The 18,113-nt window shown below is 36.2% G+C and overlaps 2 protein-coding genes across 4 annotated transcripts in view; both read left to right on the top strand.

The window, feature by feature from the left end:
• Nucleotides 1–447: 447 nt before the first annotated feature.
• LOC131145996 (E3 ubiquitin-protein ligase SIS3) lies at nucleotides 448–14,147 on the top strand. Of its 3 annotated transcripts, XM_058095210.1 has the most exons (10): nucleotides 448–781; nucleotides 936–974; nucleotides 1,220–1,286; nucleotides 1,403–1,476; nucleotides 8,071–8,209; nucleotides 8,321–8,413; nucleotides 9,288–9,353; nucleotides 11,805–11,924; nucleotides 12,730–12,843; nucleotides 13,310–14,147. In XM_058095210.1, the coding sequence occupies exons 1-10, from the start codon at nucleotides 753–755 to the stop codon at nucleotides 13,706–13,708; spliced, it is 1,140 nt and encodes a 379-aa protein (XP_057951193.1). In that variant the 5' UTR covers nucleotides 448–752; the 3' UTR covers nucleotides 13,709–14,147. The 3 variants fall into 3 exon arrangements, with proteins under 3 accessions (XP_057951193.1, XP_057951194.1, XP_057951195.1); XM_058095211.1 differs by lacking the exon at nucleotides 448–781 and having other exon boundaries at nucleotides 1,403–1,504; XM_058095212.1 differs by lacking the exons at nucleotides 448–781; nucleotides 936–974; nucleotides 1,220–1,286; nucleotides 1,403–1,476 and adding an exon at nucleotides 7,156–7,395.
• A 2,847-nt stretch (nucleotides 14,148–16,994) lies between these two features.
• The window catches only part of LOC131146102 (protein EXECUTER 2, chloroplastic-like), a 37,315-nt gene continuing 36,196 nt past the window's right edge, over nucleotides 16,995–18,113 (top strand). Inside the window, exon 1 of the mRNA XM_058095431.1 lies at nucleotides 16,995–17,458. Coding sequence (XP_057951414.1) covers nucleotides 17,153–17,458 — 306 coding nt within the window. The 5' untranslated portion in view covers nucleotides 16,995–17,152. The remainder of the gene's footprint in view (nucleotides 17,459–18,113) is intronic.

Below are 18,113 nucleotides of genomic sequence, written 5' to 3'. Positions count from 1 at the left end.
TGATCCTCCGAAATACACCCTGAGTTCTTCAAGCAACCCTTATTTCATTCTTTTTCAGGTGATCATGATCGGAAAGCATCTCGAAGGTCATTCGACTTTTTCATTTAACAACAAATTATAATTTTTCAAATTATCCAAATAAGATCGAACAAACAACATAAGTACTTTTAAAAAGTTGAAATAAAATCTAAATGAAACAAATGGTTAATTAATTTTTTATTAGATTTAATTGAATTTTATAGTTGGAACTAATTTTTAAAATTTTCATGCTCCAAGTTTTCCTACCGAAAAAAAAAAAAAAAGGAAATTCCAAATTGCATGACACGACGCACGTGTCCTGGCCACAATGACCGTAAGCCTGATGGCATTCAATTAACGAAAACAATCTCAAACATAACCGCCGTCAACTAACGGCGTACGCACCGTCAACATCCCCACACCTGCATTAGTTCCTTTCGGCTTTCACTGCATTTCCTCTACTCTCTCTCCCTCTGGAAAAGCTTCGTTAGCTCCGCTCTGCAACCTTCTGAGTCTCTTTCCTATAAGACTCTCTTTATCGGTTCCTCTTTGGGACTTTCCCTCTCTGCCATCCACTCCTTTGTTCGGCTGTCGCTAAATATTCGTCTGATTTCGAATAGATTCGTTGCATTTGATGCTTCGGTTCGATTTGTTTCTTCGATTCAAGCATTCGTGGCACGAAATGAGGATTCGATCTTTGCGTGTCTTTAGGGTTTCGAAGTAGCTTGGCTTCCATGGCTATCAGAGGAGTAGATTTCAAGTGGTGAGTTTGAAAATTTCGCTGAAAATTATCATGCATGTGTGCCTGCCTGCTTGCTTGTTTGTGTTCATGTCCTCAATTTTTTTCCTTTTTCGGTTAATCACATTCTTGGTGAGACAGTCTTGTAAATTTTGCCCTCTATTTTTCATTCTTGCAGGTATGATGGGTTTTTCTTGTCAATGCTTGCGACAAGTGTGTATCCCTGGCATTCGTCATTAGGGTTTCAATGTGGATGAGCTGAGGCATAGTTTCGCTGTATTATTTAAAGATTTTCAATTTTTGATAGGTCTCTGTAAAAGTTTTGGGTTTTATGTCGATAGGTTCGAATTAATACATTTTTGAGTCAGTTTTTACAATGCGAATTTGTCAAGTGTAATTCAATATCCGCATCTTTATCAAAGATTTTTCTCTATTTGTGTTCTTTAACGATTGAAAAATTAGAATCATAGTGGCAATCAATTGGAGACGGTACCATCTTTGTACATACCCATTGCATATATGGATTGTGGTGAGTTTTTCACTCTTGAAGGATTCTCATTGATTTAATATTTAATTTGGCTTTGGGTTGCAAGGAGAAAGTGTTGTTCTAAATTTTCAATGCTTGTATTCTTTTTACTGGCTCAGGTTGACTACACTACTGTGTTTGTGTTTCGGCTGCTGATGTTTGTAGATAATGGGCTTGCTGCTGGAATGGGTTTGTAAGCCCTCCTATCTTATGCCTTTGAGGTTATTATTCATTTTTTTCTTCATTATAGTTGTATGCCATTAGAGGCTTCTTTTTTGTTTTTTTTTTTGGGGGGGGGGGGGGGGTGGGGGGTGAGATAGGTTAAATGAGATTAAATAAGAATTCATTAACCAAGATAGAGCAAGTTGAAAAGCTGCTTCAGGAAAAGACTGCTAAATTAAAAACAAGGAAAACAAAAGAGCAAGAAAAACTGTGCAACCAGAAAAGGAGGATTTCTTTTCCTTGTATACATGAATTCCGGTTGTCTGACTTTATGCATACTTTGGAATCAAGTAATTCTCTTTGTACTGACTGCTTAAAATTCCTAAATGCTCATGAAAAATTTCAAGCACCAGCACTGAAAGGGCGAGGGCATCATTAATTATTATCTTATGTCTAGGCCAGACAACATGGGAATAATATTTTGGTGGTATATGTTTATTTATTAACTTACATAATGCATGTTTGATTGGAGTTCCATGTTAGTCTATCAATCCTTAATGGGAATGAGCCAATTATTGTTGTGGAAAAGAAGCACATGGTGACTTAAGCCTAAAGATTCTCTATGCCAAGTGACTTTAGCTTCAAGCTTTGAGCTGCTACAGTGGTTGTAATTTGGAATACATGATTTGTGTTGAATTGTTGCTGGATCCTTTTTTTTTTTGGTCACGGTGGAGATTTGATGCTTTTGAATATCTGCTCCATATTACAAACAACTTTATATTCACACATGATAATTTAATTGTTGGCATAGAATGCTCATCCACTTCAATTTCCCCCAATCCCTTGTCCAATCTAGAGAGAGAGAGAGAAGATTCCGGCATGAAAGAACAGTCTTGATATGGCTTCCATCCAACAGTTACCCTTTCTTCAATTTTTCTTTTGATATTTTAGATCTCCTTTTTTTCTTCAAAAGTATATCTTCTTGGCAGGAGTATCTTAATCAGTAAAAAAAGCTTCTGTTTTGAAGAAAATGGCAGTGCGCTGAACATTATCGAGACCAATAAGATGCATAGTTATTCCATCATTCTTTCATTAGAGGAGTGAAGGTGGTTTGTAAAGGAGTTATATGTTTTTTCATTTACCAAAACTCCATCTCCATGGGTGAAATCTCTCAGGGCTCCAAATCATTTCTTGTTGGCTTGATTAAGAGTCAACAAATTTGGTCATTTTATTTCAAAGGAAAAGATTCAGAACAAAGTGCCATCCAAATGATGTGTGCCTGGTGGTATGGAAGCCTTAAGGTGGAAGAACTTGCTTGAAATGTTGGAGGGGAGCATAGCAAAACAGCCTTAAGGAGAAATGAGGTAGAGAAGGGCGAAGAGGATAAGAATCCAAGGTGCTTGGATTGTATTTCTTTCAACTGAAGCCATGGATCAGTTCCATTGGTTTTGACTAGCAAGAATCATGGTAATCAATTTTCAAACGTTTAGAGGCTCCTTAGCGGTGGCTATGGAATTTTTCTGGTGGGTGGAGGCTGAGGAAGACAACCTCAGTACTACGCTATTTGGGGAGGATGATTCACGCCAAGAATTATAGGATGTTGCCAGCAAATCATGCTAATTAAGGGGGCAACAATTCAAAAGAAGTGGAGGCTGTGCAACATATTGATGAAGGAGATTGGGTTAGAAGTGAGCAAGATATTTTGTGTTTGAGGCCCTGTCCTCATGGTAAAACCCAAAACTAGATTAGGTTTGGGTCAACTAGAAATGGGCTGCTGGACTTAATAAACCGTGGGGCTAAGGCGGTCATTACGGATAACAGGCCCTAATTTTATGAAGCCCAAAAGAAGCCCTAAGCTTAAGGAAACTTATGTGGGTGGGCCAGAAGAATTCTATCAATTACAGGCCCTAAAGAGTTTGACTGAAAAACATAAGTGATCCATTTCTTTGTTTGGATCACGAGAAGGAACTTGAGCTTGTGCAGAGTGCAATCATCTCTTTTGGAGGCTGGGGAACCAAGGGTGCTAAAGATGGCAACAAGAGATAGCGATCAAGAATGCAGTTTTGAAGACACTCCGTCGAATCAGAAAGCAGTGATTCAGTGCCTTTCAGAGCTACATGAGGATATGAAAAAACGTTGAGGACAGGAGATGAAGATGAAAGGGAAGGAACTTTTAGTTTGTAATTCTTTTGAGAATTTTGGTGTTTATCAACAATTAAAAAATAATATTTCATGCCTATTTTTTCTCAAATTAAAAAGAAAAAATATATTAACTAATCAAATGATATTAACTAAACAAACTACACGAGTACTACCTTAGCCTATGAGTGTTATGCCCCTTGTTAATGGCAGAACACTATACTCCTCCAAGAGTGAAGAGTGGTTTTGTAAAGGCAACACAAGAGCTAAAGTACTATTTTTCTCCTCTTTCTTAGCACAAAGATTTTGTAGAAAAAGAATGGAAGGTAATTGTGTAAAAGCAAAGGCAATAAAAAAAAATTAAATCTGTTTTGAGGATTGTAGACCAGTCAGGCTGTTGGGATACGATGGGTATAGAATCGTGGTGGGTTCATACTGATTTATAAGATTCATGAGGTCCTGTATAGTTTCAGCATGATTCAATTGTTTTTAGACTCTCTAGTAAGATTCGAATAAATTTGGTGTGGAATTTATATGAATCTTATGTAATGAATTGAAAATTGTAAAATCTTCCCGCATGTTGCCTCCCAAGCAAGAAAAGCAGCCTTTTCGAGGGCTGCTGTCTTCTAGATGTGATTCCAAGGGAAATTGCAGCAATTCGTTCTGATTGGTGAGAGTTTCCTGTAAAAAAGATTTGACCGTGAATCTACCGTTAGTATCTAGGATCCATTTTGGTTCATTGGTAATGTTTTGATATTGGAACGTGTACAAACTGCTCTAAAAGTCAATGGGGTGATCAAGTTCCCAATCTTCAACATTTCCAATGAAGGAGAATGTTCCAAAGGATCCACAATATGATCTTCTTCTAGTATGAGTTATCCATTAATTGTGCTCGAGCCCATATTTAGAAGCAATGATTCCCGCCAAAGGTGATCTTTTTTCCCTCATGAATTTCTAGTGCCATTTCCCAAGAAAGGAATTATTGAAAATACTATTAATTTTTTTATCATCAAGGTTAATATTTTTCTAATATTCCTTCTATCATGACTAAAATTACATTTCATATATTTTGTATTATTTCTATTGTCTTAAAACCTCTAGATTCTAGAACTTCTTTTCACAATTTTGACCTACATTCTACTCCACCTATAGTTTCATCTTTGGTTGAGGTTTACCACACAGCCAAGTAGGTGGAAAAGTAGTGGTGTGAACTTATTGTGAGACTCATTGACGGGATATCTACAAGTTGTTCTCTTGACAGATTGGGATTGGCTTAGGCGTTGGCATTGATTATAGTCTTGATAAGGGAATTTGGATTCTTTTTGTCGAGAACATCAAGAGAGGGTGTTTGTGGATGCCTCTATCCACTATTTCTTCCAAATGTTCACATAAAGTTGAATTGTCAAGTTATAAATATATCTTGATTTCGTAATGCTTGAATTTAAATTGGGGGGTAAAATTTACATCATAAATTAGTGTGGTTTTATGCATGTGGAAACTCTGTTTGGGGGGGGGGGGGAGCAGTGAGTTAGTTGCTGTTTCTGACATGAAAAGGGTAGGGTAGGCCTAAAATAACTTGGAATGAGATAGTGAGCAAGTATTTAATAGCTCTTAATCTAGTAGAGAAAAATGCTCTTAATTGGGTAAATTAGCTGAAAAGGGTTCATGTAGCCTACACCACCAAGTGGGACTTAAGCCAGCCCTTTTTTTTTGTTTGGGGGGGGGGGGGGGGCACAAAGGGAAAATGTTACCAATTAATTTATTTATACTGCCAGTACAACCAAATAATTTTCCCTTTCCACTCCATTTTTCGTTCAGTTTTTGAGCTACTTTGGACAAAAAATTTTGTGATGATGTGATTTTAGCGTTCAGTTTTGTTCGATCATCACTTTACCTAAAAGCTTAAGTTGTTTTGTTGTGGGCCAACAATGTATATCATGCTATTTGGTACTCCCCTAATGTGCAACACCATCTTGCACATGAAGAGCCAAACATTCGAACTTGTACATGTGTACAAAGACAAGCATTACAAAGTGGCCTATAATTGACATAATGGGAAAAAACTCAAATAACTGGACTTGAACCTTAGACCTCCTGGAACCAAAGGTCTAAATGCTACCTTTCCTTTTATGTTGGTTGTTAATGTTGGGATAGAATGGTTAGAAGGCTAAATGGTGGGTTGGGGGTTTGTGCAGGGTCTTTTGGTTGGATCTGAAGAGTTGAGTCTTTTGCATTTATAGTTTGCTGATGATTTCATTTCATATCTAAGGAAAGAGTTTCTTTTGCCAAGTCCTTTGTTGCAATTTTTGAATAGAATATCTGGCCTCAAAATTTATATTTCTATGAGTGGCTTGGCTGCCTTGAATTTGAGATCTAATGAGTTATTTAATTTGGCTTCTCTAGCTAGGTGTTTTACTCTTTTCAACCTTCTAGTGATGATGGTATTGGTAGGATTTGGACCTTGGATAGTTATGGTCCCTTATGGAGTTTATTCTTGTAGATGCTTCTATTCTCATATTATTCAACCTTTTTACCTCTTTCCTTTTGTGAACAATTGAAACTAAGTTTACTACTTGGTAGTCCTTAACAGAGCTACAGCTAACACCAATAATCTGTTGCAAGTTTGATGGCCTTATTGAGGTTATTTGTTTAATGCGTCAGAGTCATGGTGAATCTCATTCTCATGTTTCTTTGCCTTGCGCTGGTCCTTTGAGGAATATACATTTTGGTTTGTTTGGAGAGCAGGCCTGCCAGATTCTCTAGATGGGGTTTCACCTTTTTCTTTGGTGGGGTAGGGGGGGAAGAAATAAGGAGGAAAAAATGTTGTGGAGCGGGGTGGCAATCACTGCGATTGGTGTATTTTGTTGGACAAGGTCAATATTTGACTTTGAGCCTGCTTTGGAATAACATAGTCTTCCTTGCCTCTTTATGGCCTTCTGCTGCTCAATTTTAAAGGAATGCTTTCAACTGATATTCACTGGAAAATATTGGTTGTATTGATTTTGCCTTGTTTTCTTTTTTATATATTTGAAAATTAAGAGGATGTCTTATCCTCTTGTATTATTTTGGTTTTCACCCTCACATCCTTGATAAATCAGTTCTTATTATCCAAAAAAAGGCTTGATGTGTGCAGGTATATTGTCAGGCCTCATATGCTTGCATTCAGTTCCTTTCTAATTAAGAAAATTAATAAATGTCCTTCGATAGTCTGCAATGTAGCTGTTTCAAAGTTTAGAGGCATTTACAAAAATGTGACTAGTGAGTCTTAGTTTCCTGGGTGTGATGCTTGTGATGCAGTGCTCCTGCGCCAGTGAATCATAGTTAATATTGTTAGTTGCTAATTGCTGTAGTATTTATTAGTTGTTGTTATCTGGGCATCTCTGTTAAAATCAAGTCAATGTGTTATTTCCCAAGGACAACTTTATTTTCAGAGTTCATTAATAAGGTTTCTTTTTAGTCTAGAGAAGTTAGAAACAACTGCAATCAAGATTAGTCATTTCCTTGGCACATTTAATGAGCAAGTTTCTATGTACTTATATTTATGTTACCCCAGATAATGAAGGAGCAGTCCGTAATTTCCCTTTTCCATTTTGGTTATCAATTTTGATTAGTTTGGAATTTTCCCAAGAATTTGGAAGTATGGGTTGAGGATTCACCCAGTGGCACCTTCCGTAGTCTACACGCTGCATTTCCATGCCAGAGGATTTCTCTCCGCCACTAAATCTCCCTGTAATTATCTCTAATCGGTCAAAATTCCAATATGATGGATCCCACAATCTTTTTCTCTGCACATGCTACCTCAGCTTGTCAGGTAGAATCAGTTCTATTTGATTTGATTTTAATTGTTTTCCTCTTATTTGAAGTTAGAACTTCAGGTGTGGCATGGTCCCAGCATCCTAGTTTAAGTTAGTTCACAGTGATTATATATTGAATAAATAATGAGAATTTTTATATGCCATTGTGAATTTTGCATTGCTTTTGTTAATCTTTCATCCAAATGAATCCCGGTAGATGTTGTATTATCTCTTTGGTTCAATTAAATTTCGAGCGAAGGGAATAAGTTGGCCCTGTGGGTTCTTTATTTGGTTTGACATGGTGTTGAATCAGAAAAATCTTCAGGACTACTGTCTGGATTTATGGAGGGAAAAAGCTGTTGCTTTGTTATGGATAATTTATTAACATTATAGTCCTGTTGTCTCAGTCACACAACTCAACATAATTACCTGGATTCTGGTTTCTTTTAGTTAAAATAATTATTTGCCCCTGTATCTGCTTGAGTGTTGACCTAAGCAAGTTAGAAATGTTGCTTTCAAATCATTTTATGATGTGGTTGTGTGACTTGTGTTGCTTTCAAATCGTTTTATGATGTGGTTGTGTGACTTGTGTTAGTTTGGTTCTTTTGGTACTTTATTCTTCACTAGCATCATATATGTACCCACATTGAAGATAATAAGGGCTCCTTTTTCTCAAATTTTAATGGTTTTAGGGATTTTGGGCGGCAGCAGAGATATGCTCGCTTTTGTGGAAGAGTTGTGGTTCTTTCAATTCTTTCTCTGCTACTTTATCCCTTTCTTTGGGCTTGGACTATAATTGGTACCCTGTGGTTCACAAGTGCAAGAGACTGTGTAAGTTATTCCTTTAAATTCAAACACATATTTTTTCATTGCCATATCTATGACACAGTTATGTACCATTAAACTTAGAAAATTGAAGTAATGTTTGTAAATGCTTTGCAGTTGCCTGAAGAAGGTCAGAAATGGGGTTTCCTCATTTGGTTGCTTTTCAGCTATTGTGGGCTCCTTTGCATTGCTTGCATGTCCATGGGGAAGGTGAGCTGCCATTCTTATATTCCAGTTCTCCTTGTATTAAATTTGGAGTACGACTTTGTTTGATTGCATGGTTGATATATTGTTTCATTCCCTATATTGCTCCATATCAATGTCTTAAAAGGCAAAATTGAGCCTTGCCTGGCGGCTCTCCTCAAGACGAGTGTGCTTAAAACTCCTTGAGGCATAGTATAAAATACCACACCTTCAAAACGTAATCACCTTTATTGCCTTCTTGGTTGAGGCTTTTACATTATGGATTTGTGAGTTTGAAGGCATACTTTACTTGGTTACTAAACTAAGGTCTGGTATAAGTTAATTAGGTGTATATATGAAAGGATCAAGACATGCTGTTATCTGAGTGAATTTCTAAAACTCTTGAACCTAAACTTTTTTGGAGCAATTGAGAGTTGCATTTTGAATTGTGAACGATTGTGAACACAATATATGTTATGTTTATCTTTTAGCATGGTTTACTTGAATGAATTTAAGTTTGTATCCTAGAGTGACCAACAACTACTTTACAGATCATATTTGATTTTATTTTTCAAATTTATTTTCAGTTTCCCTAATATTCCTTATTTTTTCATAATTGTTTTGTAATTTATGTATATATTTATGCATATATTAATATATGAACAAGTGAAATTCCCAAAAGGCTTACATTTTAACACCTTGAGGCTAATTCCTTGTCTTGTTAGGATTAAATGCCTCACATTACACTTTCCCCCTTTAATTCATTGCTCAATATTACTAATTTTGTGTGGTTGGTTTGGCATCAATGCATGACAAAAGCATTCAATGTTTACATTTTCCACCCACAAACACGTATGCTGACATTTGATCCTTGTTTTCTGATTTTCTCCTACCGGTGCAGTGGTTGACACGAAGACAAGCACACCTATTACGTGCACAACAGGGGATTCCTGTCTCAGAATATGGGGTAATGTCTTATCATAATTGGTGGGTTTAATTATGATTATTTGCTAGTGCTGTGTAAGGGATCATGAAAGAATTTGTCAGCTTGCAAATTTGGTGCTTTTTTTTTTTCCCCATTCACCTGTCTCTTTTGCATGAAGTTTGAAAAAAATGTGAAGAAATAGTAACTCAATTAACATTGTCAAGAAATGCAAGTCTTGCTGTACTGCTATAAATGATCTATCATGTGATGTTTGGTTTGTGGGATCTAAGATGCCCATTTGAGATGACATTCTTGGGCACTCTGTTCCTCGGAATGTGATGCATGGCTCAAGGGAATATTTTGTTTGGTTTGCTTTATAGGGTTCTAGGATACCCATGTATGTGTTTGATTCAACATGGAAATCTTGTTATGCATTCAATTAGCTCATGAAAATACCCTTGACCTGTGTCTGTAATATTATAAACAAAGAATAATCATATGTTAATGATATATAAATATATTTATTTTAATACTTTAACTTCATATTATTAATACTATAATAATTTATTATTGCATATACCATAATGGTGTGTGATTATAATGTATTATAAGATAAAGTACTTTATTATATCATTTTATGAATACAATAAAAATAAGTAACTAATAATGTGATATTATAGTAATACGTTCATTTTTAAAAATTTTATTAATTTATTTTTGGGAATATAATAATGATATTTAATGATATTATATTTTGAGGGGGGAGGGGCATCGACGTCCACCCTGCAAAATTAGTGGGGACAATTTAATCTCTTTTTTTACAAGAGAAAATTGTATTAATAGACAAAACAGTGTACAATGGAGGAGGTCAAGAAGTCCTCATGATAATCTACAACCGAAAAAATAAAAAAGAAGAAAATTCCACATGATGACTTCCAATACCTTTGAAGGTCAGACAGAGATAAACCCCAAAAGAAGACAGCAATGGGCTCAAAATGAAGCCAAGAACATAATTCTATCCCATAAGAGGCTAGGGCAGGATGTGCGGCCCATACAGATCCTCACATTCGTCTTGATCCAAAGGGTCCATAAGATAGTGAAAATTGCTCAACTCCATAAAAAACAGCCCTTTCTACTTGAATCTAAACCCCTATGCTTCATGAGCAATAAATCTCCCTCGTTTGGTAGTGCCACCCAAAGGCCGAAGGCTACTTAACAGTGCAGAAAATAATGTGCATTCGTTTCTGTGGACTCATGGCACACCATGCACATATCAGACCGAGTGACATATAAGACCTTTTGATCTGTAGCAGATTCAGCATGTTAATCCTATTCAGTATTTGAGTCCAGATAAATGTCCGGAATTTCCAAGGAACTTTAGCCTTCCAAATAATGTGGCTCCAAGGAAAACCATTGGAGAAAGGGGTTTTTAATAGGTGTGGGAAAAAAAGATTTAGAAGATCTGAAGAGTCGCCCTCCCCCACTCTGCCATCAACATGTTGGTTGGGATGAAATGCTCCTGTGCAGAAAGCAAGGTGGTGAGCTCATCAACCTCTCTTTCATTGAGTTTCCTGAAAAAATGGAAGTCCCATGAAAGATGGCCCCTCCCCAAGAGAGGAATGGATTGATAGGTGCGTTATGAATAGGAGAAATCTTGAGCAAACAAAGCACCTTCAGCTCCAAAGAGACCTCATCCGCCCAGACATCCTCCTAAAAATGCGCCCTCATCCACCCATTTCCTACCTCGAATCAAATTAGAGGAAAGACTGAATCGCACCTGGGACACAAACTTCCAGGGACATGCTTGAGAAATAATACCACTTTCTCTAGTCTCCCACTCATTTTGATGAATTCCATCTTTACTTTTAATCACCTTAGCCCCAAAAGTAGGATGCTGAAATCTAAGATTCTTTTTGTTGGAATGAGATTTCCATGTTTTGTGGGAATCCTTCGTTCCCAAGAATAAGATTACTGTTGTCACTTTTGAACATGAAACAAATAGAAATGGGATGCCACAGCATAACATTCATAGAAATCCTCAAGGATCCCTGAACTAAATGACACCGTAGTGTATATGCAGTCTTAGTGGTTGTTTGTTTCTTAATCCGTGTTACTTGGATACAAGTATGTCTATCAAGTGTGGATGCATGTCCAGTTGTTCATGTCAAACTCATCCATGAATGTCCAGTGGTGCTCCACAAAGTGTTTGGCATCTGTTTTTTAAGGTGAAGTGTAGGATCTGGATATCAGAGGTTCAGATATGCATGCTTTTTTAACTCTTCTTTTACTCTTCACGTGTATGTTTATGTTTATTTTTATTATTTTTGTTGCCTTCTTTATTTTTATCTCCCCGCATGAAAATAGCCTAGGCATGTTTTGTCTCCCTGCATGAAAATAGCCTGGTGCTTTTTATGTCCCTTGTTTATCTTTTTTTTTTTTTTGGCTGCTCCTACAATCACAAAGCTGTAAGATGTATTTGACTGCTCATTTCAGGTTTTGGTTGACATGATTCGGGTACCAGATTGGGCGTTTGAAGCTGCTGGTCAAGAGATGAGAGGCATGGGCCAAGATGCAGCTGCATACCATCCTGGACTTTACTTGACCCCAACTCAGGTAACTACTTGTTAGTCACCAGATATCATCGGCTAGAAACATTGAGCCAACTTTTTTGAGCGCCATTATTTGTTGTACCACTTGATTATAAAAATTATGATCCTAGAACCTTTCAAGCAGTTGATTTTGAAGTTATTGGCAATTCAAACCTACAATTTGGTGGCAATGTCTAATTGTCTATTGATTAGTATTGGGGACCAACTTTCCTTGAGGTACTTGTTATGAAATGTTCAACAAGAGGAAGTTGAACTCTCTCTCTCTCTCTCTCCACATGCACACACACGTCTGCATTGCATTTCCTTCTAGTTTGCTCTGTGGTTCCATTGAAAATTGTTTGCTGTATTCCTGGCAATGTTCCCACTATGAATAAAAGGCTCATGACTATTTTGCACATGATCTCTTTTGATGCACATGCAGGCTTTCGCTTTGGGGTGTATTAAATATCAACTTATAACTATTTAACTTCTTTACTGCCCCCTATGCTATTCCTTTCAAATAAAAATGGCGGATGTTGTATTTTTCACCTTATCTTTTTAGTGGATATTAGTACTATCATTTATTTCAGTGTGTTTAAATATCAAGTTGACACTTGTTTAATGTATATACAGTACCCCATGAATAAGAAAGGCTAATAGAGTGTTTTACACTTGATCTCTTTCAAGAATGTCAGTATGCATCTCAATATCCTTTTAGGATCTGTTACTTATGATTTCTTTTCTTCTTACTCAGGAGTCTTTGTTAAGGAATTCTATAATACTGTTTCTTGTACTCAGATGGCCCTGATTGTTATTTTGGTTTTGTGCAGAGAGAAGCTGTGGAGGCATTGATTCAAGAACTTCCCAAGTTCAGGCTAAAAGCTGTTCCTACTGATTGCAGTGAATGCCCTATCTGCTTAGAAGAGTTTCGTGTGGGGAATGAGGTTAATATTTCCTGTGTTCAATATTTATTCACTTATCCTGTGATAGCAGTATTATACAGATTTGAAAATTTCATATTTTATTGATTCATTTTTTTTCAAAAAAATTATTACCTTATAGTTCATTTCCTCCCTTTTCTGAAAGGGAAATACTGAACAAGTCATTTTTACCACCAACTCGATCCTAGGCCAGATCTTAGTACAGGTCTTCGATATTCTTTAATAGATTCATGCTCAGGGGGACCTACAAACAATTTATGCTGGCTGTCAACTACACACACACACAGAATTTGGGCTAGTGGCTGTTTTAGATAAATCAATGTCCTAAATGACATGCCCAAGTAAAACGGAGTGTCAGATACAAAACTGTACATTTACAAATTTACAAGGTATATGCAGCGCTACATGCACATGTGAATGACACTTTTGTTAGAAGCTGGACCCAAGTTTCTGACTAGAAGTGGTGCAGGTTCGCGGCCTTCCTTGTGCTCACAATTTTCACGTCGAATGCATTGACGAGTGGCTTCGATTGAATGTGAAGTGTCCACGGTGTCGTTGCTCTGTCTTCCCAAATCTTGATTTGAGTGCCCTAACCAATCTCCGTCCTGATTCGGAACGCTCATCTGCCAGTGTTGTGACTTCCACTCGGTATGTGAGGACTCAAACCTCCAGCCAGAGCTATCTGCTGAGATTGCAGGGTCTTCTACGCCCAGTTCGTGCAGAAAATGCTGGGGCGGGCAGTGATGCAGATACTGCTTTGGAAACTGCTGAGAATGGAGGTGTAGCGGTGGCAACTCAGGACCCCACCAGCATCGAACCACCCTTTGTTGAACATGTGTGTATTCACTCCTTCCAGCCTCAGCAGTAAACTGTTCCTCCAGTTGTCTCATACAGGTTCCTCCGATTCTCATATAGGTCTTACGTCATGCCCTAACATGGGTTCTTCCCATTCTTGATTTTTGTGCTGGGTTCTCATTGTAGTTCAGAGAATCTTTTGATTGAATCACATAAGTTGGTAATGATATATTTGATTTTTTTTTTTCCTTTTTTTGGCTGGCCATTGGAATTTAGGTATGTAGTCGTGTTGTAACTTGTGACTGCAGCCCCATTTTCTTCAATATTTTTCTTTTCCTTGTTTACATGGTTCTGCTTTTTGGGGACTGCCGGATCCTACCCACAATCATTTCTCATCCACCCTATAGATCATGTAAATTATGAAATTTGTATTTGCCCGCACTTCTAAGCAAAGTGTTTTACCTGTCATCGTGGCTATTTATATTAATATATTGAGACTCCCAGTTGCTTCCTACACTTGTTGCAGTGGCTCTATTAAAGTCTTGCAGGGTCCCATGCGTTTTGGTTGCTTTGCACTATTCCAAAGCAACTTGCTGGATGGTTGGTTTAGATTATAGGCTTAAAATTATGTTGATTTGGTAGAAATTCAATATAGTTGGATAAATTCACTTTTAAATTTCATGTTCCCAAACGTACCGTCAATAGTTTTGTTTTGTCTGGAGTTAAAAAAAGGAGTGGAAAGTGTGGAAAATGGAATTGCACGAGTGATCTAAGGCTGCATTTGTTTTATAGGTTAAGGGCGTGTTTGACAAAATTAAGCATTATGTACAGGTTGCTAAATATATTTCTGAATTCTGGAACCAATTTCAGTGTTTGATTAAACCCTAAATAGTGATAATTTGAGTTTGGCAAACCACTGCTGAAAGGAAAACAATGGTTGTTCTGATGGTTGAAAGTTCTGGATGGCTTTACTAGATTGTTGCTGCTACGCTTGGTAGAAAGGAAAAGCGAGGGAACAGGCTGAACAGCTTAGCGAGAAAAGAAAGAGGATAGAAAATGAAGGTGTTAATGTCTTTTCCACTTTTTAGAAAGATTGAAAAAGCATGTATTTTTTTTTTTTTTTTTAAAGTTTAATGTCAACTATTTTTTTAACATATCTATGCAAAAATAGTGAAATGATAAATGACTACTATGACCTGACTATTAATTAGTATAATTAAATATTTTTATTTATAAATTATATTTAATTAAATTTGTTATCTAAACCAATTTAAAAATGATATGATTTAAAGGGTGGAAACTAAGAGAAGGTTCTTTCGTCTCGTGCTTAGAAGTGATTTATATGCCATTTGAGGAACTAAATATTGATGATAACGTTTAATGGCATTTTGATATTTTATATACATCCCAACAAGATTCCCTAACGTTGTTATACTTAGTTAGGATAATAGATGTAATTGCATGAAATTATTGAGTTTTAAGTCTTTTTCTACTAGGAGATATTCTAGTTATTAGAATTTTAAACTTGTGTGTTAGAGATCTTAGATTGGTGTCCTACGAGCAGTGGGGATAGACATATAGCATACGAGATGGATTACTTTTGTTATCTAAATTACACCCATATAAGCTTATAATTGACTGAAAAAAGTGGATATGAATCTCAAATTGTATTAATTAAAAATATAGGGAGTAAAATAGATTTCACTTTATATATACAAAGAAGGGTTTTTTTTTTTGGGAAAGTCATTGAACTTTAGCTAACTCACGATCTCTTCTAACATGAATATGTATATTGAAACCATTGAGGCATCTAATAATAAAGTACTCAAATATGATTAATACAATTATGTTAAAAAGTGTGTTTTCTTAGTGTTACTTGATATTGACAAAAATAATGTAATGGTTAAAAATTGTGTAAGGCAAGTTGAGGGATGATGACAACATTGTATTTTGCATTTCAATTTGATAAAAAGGAAAGGTAAAAGAAGGAAAGATGGGTAGAAGTGAAAAGTAAAAAGAAAATGTGACCTATTTTCGGAGAACAATTTGAAAGGCTTGAGTATGAGATATTTATGTTAGGTCTAAGTTTAAGGTTTTGAGAAAATATAAGGATATGTACATAAAATAATGAATTAATTATATATGTTATGTAACTAGGGCCCTGTGGGCCTTATAATGAACAAAAAAGAAGAAGAAAAATGTTTTTCCTTTGTTAAAAGGAAAGAAAATAGATGGAAGTGACTTTGAAATCAAAGTTTTTATATTAATTCCTTTACGCTCCATTCGGAACTAAAAAAATATTAAAGAAAGGAAAGAAAAGGAAAGGAAAATATTAAGGAATTGATGTTTTTATGTTTGGTTATCAAGAAAAGTAAGAGAAAAAAATGAAAAATGCACCGAGTTCATGAACAAAATTTAAATTTTATACATCATTAATATTTAGTTTTTCTTAATTTGCAATCATATTAAAACAAACTTTCATTTTTAGTAAAATTTAATATAGAAGAAAAATATAATGAAGAATGTATTTCTTTCTTATTTTCCTTTCCTTTCATTTTTCAAAGTAAAATCCTTGATCCAAACGTATTATTAAAAGTAGGAGGAAATGTGTGGAAAGACATTTGACATTAACTAAATGATAATTATTTAATTTCTTTTTATTTTTTATTTAACCAAAAAAGAAAAGGAAAAGAAGATATTCCTTTCTTTTTCATTATGCACAGTTTTTCTTTCCTAATTTTTCCTTTTCTCTCACCCAACATACCCTTAGAATTGGACTATGCAAAAGGTCTATAATTTTTTTTTTACCGAGATTAATCATATCATTACCTTGATTTTCTTTTAAAAAATGTGATTGAGTTTTATGACGAGAGTTTTAGAAACCAAATGAATGGACTTGTATATTTCACTTTTTTTTTTTTTAATATACATGGAAGATCCATTTGTTTTAGTTTATGTAAGGGAAGTAGTACGCCCTTCTATTCTAATCCCTTTCTCTCTCTCTCTCAACTTATAAATTTCAAAATGACTATCTTTTGTTCTTTTGAACATGTTTAATTTTGTTTTAGTTGGTTAAATGATTTGAAATTTTTTTTTTATTACATAGGAACTTCAATCACCAACAAATCCTTCAAACCCCTTGATGCAGCACCAAATCTACGGATTAGTGTCATCTTCTAGATCTTGCTGATCAGATAAAGTTTGTAATACGGATACGACTTCCGTGCATCAGTTATTTGTAAATTACTGGTGACTCTGTTAACAATTATATGAATTTTGATAGGCTTGTAGTAATTATTTGTAAATTGCTCGTGCTTCACTATCAATAAAGTTGAAATTTTTGTATATATATATATAGAATGGACCGAGGTTATCCTGTTCCTGTTGGACCCACATTTAGGGGTCTGGATGTATTTTGAAATGGACCGAGGTTATCCTGTTGATTCTATCCATATATCGAAATCTCCGAGGAAGAGCTCGCAGCGGCGAGGGGACGGTGAGAGAGAAAGAGGGAGAGATGGCGGTCACAAATGCATGGGGCACGGCGATGGCACATGCAGTAGCCGTGCCTCGATTGAGACAGACGCACTCTTGTTTTGTCGACTTCTCTGCTAAGAAATTTGCCAATTCGAGCTTCTTTGGGCCTGATTGGGGGTGGGGTTGTGCTATCCACAAATTGCCGGTTTACCAGCAACGTAGCAATTCAAATCTCCGTTGCCGTTGCATCAACAACCGCAAGGAGTCCTCTGACTGGGACTGGAATCGTTGGTGCCGCCACTTCTCTGAAATTGAGCAGGCGGAGGGCTTCACCTCTGTACTCAAGGTAGCTCCCAATTTCTCTCTCTCTCTCTCTCTCTCTCCCTCTCAATGGGAAATTAGTATCGCGTGTACAATTTCTGAACTTTTTGGCGATTACTTTAGCTCTTGGATGGCTGCTTGTTGGTTTTGAGCAACCACTTCAATACTTTCTACTCTCTGTTTATTTATTTATTTTTTTCTTTTCCATCGGGTATGCTTAAATTTGGATAAGTGGGTTGTTTAATTGGCGACTCATTCGATGCCAGTCATAAAACTTAAATGATGGTTTATTGTTTGCCAGTGCAGCCATGTTAAGTTTGTTGTGAAATAAGTGTATGAATGCTGAAATTTTGGTTGTGCACCGTTAACAAACAGACGGAGAGTATCCTAGAGGACTTATGGGATCATCTGAGGTGTGCTTATGCACTATCCACTGTCCTAAAGGTAAATTCCATGGAGATAAAAAAACGCACCTGACTTTGAAAAATATGGTCCCTTTCAAGTTGAAACTAAGTTGTGGTTTAGGTGTTGGACAAGGGGATCTGCTATCTCCATTTTTGGTTGTGCTTGTTATCAGTATTTTGAGTATATTGTTAGATAGGGTGGTGGATAGCGGATTGCTGAGTAGCATTGAAATGGGTAGAGAGCGGGTACTTGTGTCTCACCTTATGTGCAAATGA

Source organism: Malania oleifera, chromosome 13 (genome assembly GCF_029873635.1).
Source record: "Malania oleifera isolate guangnan ecotype guangnan chromosome 13, ASM2987363v1, whole genome shotgun sequence".
Taxonomy (NCBI): Eukaryota; Viridiplantae; Streptophyta; class Magnoliopsida; order Santalales; family Ximeniaceae; genus Malania; species Malania oleifera.
This window is presented reverse-complemented; position numbering and strand designations above follow the sequence as displayed.